At 47.7% G+C, this 3,444-nt stretch overlaps 1 protein-coding gene across 1 annotated transcript in view; it reads left to right on the plus strand.

Annotated features, from left to right (window-relative positions):
- The window catches only part of Klf13 (Kruppel like factor 13), a 45,868-nt gene extending 42,825 nt beyond the window's left edge, over positions 1-3,043 (plus strand). The window contains exon 2 of the mRNA XM_028776706.1: positions 2,591-3,043. Coding sequence (XP_028632539.1) covers positions 2,591-2,880 — 290 coding nt within the window. The 3' untranslated portion in view covers positions 2,881-3,043. The remainder of the gene's footprint in view (positions 1-2,590) is intronic.
- The last annotated feature ends 401 nt before the right edge of the window (positions 3,044-3,444 follow it).

Here is a 3,444-nt window from a genome sequence, read left to right on the forward strand (position 1 = left end):
AAATTTTTTTTTTTTTTTTTTTTTGGTTTTTCGAGACAGGGTTTCTCTGTGTAGCCCTGGCTGTCCTGGAACTCACTCTGTAGACCAGGCTGGCCTCGAACTCAGAAATTCTCCTGCCTCTGCCTCCCAAGTGCTGGGATTAAAGGCGTGCGCCACCACCGCCCGGCTCAGGAGATAAATTTTAGGAGTTGGTTCTCTTTTTTTTTTTTTTTTTTTTGGTTTTTCGAGACAGGGTTTCTCTGTATAGCCCGGGCTGTCCTGGAACTCACTCTGTAGACCAGGCTGGCCTCGAACTCAGAAATCCGCCTGCCTCTGCCTCCCGAGTGCTGGGATTAAAGGCGTGCGCCACCACCGCCCGGCAGGAGTTGGTTCTCTTACCATGTGGGTTCTGGGCTGGAACTCGGATCATCAGGCTTGATGAAGCAAGTACCTTTACCTGCTGAGTCATCTCTTGCAACCCCTTAAATATCATATTACGCCCAACCGTTATTTTAAAAAAGACCTGCAACAGCAAAACTAATAATAATAATAATAATAATAATAATAATAATAATAAAAGCTGTGTTTGATTCAGTACTGTTCTCCAATCAGATTTCAGTTATCCTGTTGGGTACTGTAAAAGCAAAAAATTATGCTTCTTAATATATATGTTTCTTAGTTTCTCAGATTAATTGTTGTTTTTGTGCAGCTAAATTTAAGAACCCACCTACTCATACCCTTCTCACCACCCCCTGAACTGAAATGAAAGTAATATGCTTTCCCCCATGCCCTTAAGTGTATCTAATATCTTGATCATGCTTTCTGCACAGAACGACTTTCTTCCTAGGATTATACCTCTGCACCTTTGGGCCCGACAGAGTCCCCTCTCCAGCCCCCAGCCTTGCTCTCGGCTCATGGGTTCCTCTTGGTTTTGCTGGAGTTTATGAGATGTGAACTCATGCTGCCCTCCAGCAGGTCCAGCATGTACACTTGAAGTGTCTGTCCTGTCTTGTTCTGGTGGAGATAGCCTGGTGTTTGTTTCTTGAATACCATCTGTTAAGTGTTGAGGTCTCCTATTTTACTCACTGTGGTAATTATGCAGAAATCCTAACTTTTCTGCACATAGCCTCCCTATATCTGCCCAGGTTCCCCATCTTACTCTCCCACGCCGTGCACACTGACAGTTTACTGTATTTGTTTTCCCCCTATTATACCAGTCTATACCTCCTCTTACATGTTCTTAGTCCATGGACTGATTCCTGGAGCGTTCAGCTTTTAGCCCCTCATTGTTAAAAAACAAAAAACCAGGAACTTGAAGTACAATCCTGGAAAATGGAACCGAAAGAAAGCATGGGCACCCAACTAGTGGTCATTCCCCCAGTTGCTTAGTTTTGAAGGTCACCTCTCAGGATCTTTTTCCACAAAGAAGATTAATGAGGAAAACAAACACCACACATGGGCCTTGTATTCAACAGTCCTAGGAGATGGAACACTGGACATTTCACATATTTTGTAGAGTTTTTTTTTTTTTTTTAATTTCAGGATTGTTCTTTCTTTGAGTATATTTCCAGCTTTTTGGAGTTATTTAATAAGAATATTTTTAATTTCTCAGTGCTGGTGTGCGTATGTGTGTGTGTCTTTTGAACTTGCTTTTTATGATAGTTTTCTCTTTGTTCTGTGCATGGCACTGTATTTCAGGTTCTGTTGAGAGTTCTCATTAGAGTTTTGGGGTAACTCTATTGTTGGTGGCTCTGTTGCCCGTGTCCTTTCCTTTTCATGCTAGTGATTTGGCTGTCAGGTGACCCTGAGTGTCTGTTAATATTTAAGGTGGATGGGTGGGTGCTATGGATTTCTTTTGCTGGACTTAAGTGGCCTAACTTCAGGAGCTGGCAGTCTTCCTTAGAGCCTCTGTAGGGCAAGGAAGCAGAGAAAAAGGGAGAAAGGCAACTGTGTGACTCCCCTAATACTGGAGAAACTTCATTCTGGAGTACCACAGAATGCTTCGCCCTGACCAGTTGATCGATCTTTCTTTTCCTCTTTTTTTTTTTTTTTTTTAAACCCCCAGTGTGTATAATAAAGAGTTAGGGCGAATGCTAGCTTGTCCCTTGATCTTAGCAAGGAGTGCATCCTGGTCTATCCAGACTGAGTGAGTCCAAACTACCTCTTGTGTCCCGATGTGGTTTACCTTCTCCACACGTGGGTAGGCCCCTCCTGGGCTATTCGGGGTCATCATTGTTTTGAGCCCTTTGGAAGTTTGAGTCATCCCTGGCCCACCATAGGGCCTCTGTCAGAGCAGGAGCAGCAGGCTGGCAAGCTGTGTCTGAAGAGGGTCAGAGTGTCCCTTGGGCCTGCACCCCTTCCTACTCTTCTCGCCCAGGGCTGAGCACCACTGGCCCTGTCTGGGAGCTTTGATGACATGCTTTGTCCAAGATCCACTGCCAGAGTGGGCCAGCTTCTTTTCTTCCTCAAACCTATCATCTGCTTCCATCTCAGGTGTGGGCTGAGAGCTTGGCACAAGATGGGAAGATAGGCCTTGGAGGAGAATGAGAGTCGGTGGCCTGGCTAGGTGATGGGGCGTGACCGAGACTTACCTCTGTTCTGTCACCCACAGGTGAGAGGCCTTTCGCCTGCAGCTGGCAGGAGTGCAACAAGAAGTTTGCGCGCTCGGACGAGCTGGCACGGCACTATCGCACGCACACGGGCGAGAAGAAGTTCAGCTGCCCCATCTGTGAGAAGCGCTTCATGCGGAGCGACCACCTGACGAAGCACGCACGCCGCCACGCCAACTTCCACCCGGGCATGCTGCAGCGGCGTGGCGGGGGCTCGAGGACCGGCTCGCTCAGCGACTACAGCCGCTCAGATGCCAGCAGCCCCACCATCAGCCCGGCCAGCTCACCCTGAGCACCCGCGCCCGGACCGCGCCTCCTCTCCCCTTTGGTAATAGGAAAGCTGAGCGAACTTGAGAAGTCCACAGCAAAACAGTTTTCTTCACCTCAGGTGTCAATTTTTAACAAAAAGGAAAAAAAAATCTCAAAAAAAAAAAAACCAAAAACAAAAACACCACCCACAAATTGCACAATACAGCTATCCACGAAGTTGAGATTCAGCGGTGTTGAACCCCCCCCTTTCTCAGGGATGAACGCGGTCCACGAGGTCACTGAGGGCATGCCTTTATGCCGCCTTACTTTGTACATAGATTTGCACTCTGGAGTCTTCTGTGAGGTTTAAGGATTACATTGGGGCAGAATGGGACAGCTGGAAACAGAGATGTGGTCACTGATACTGTGTTTTTGCAGCAGACCCCCAAAGGCCTGTGACCCTCTCCTGCCTACCACTCAGTTGTGGTCCTCTGCCCCTTGGCCTGGCTTATAGCACAGGTGGGCCTGAGGGACTGGCCACCTCACAGGGATGTGGTAAGCCATGACAGACCATGGTGCACTTGCCTATGGAACTGTGGAGGACATC

Source organism: Grammomys surdaster, unplaced genomic scaffold (genome assembly GCF_004785775.1).
Source record: "Grammomys surdaster isolate TR1022 unplaced genomic scaffold, NIH_TR_1.0 271, whole genome shotgun sequence".
NCBI lineage: Eukaryota > Metazoa > Chordata > Mammalia > Rodentia > Muridae > Grammomys > Grammomys surdaster.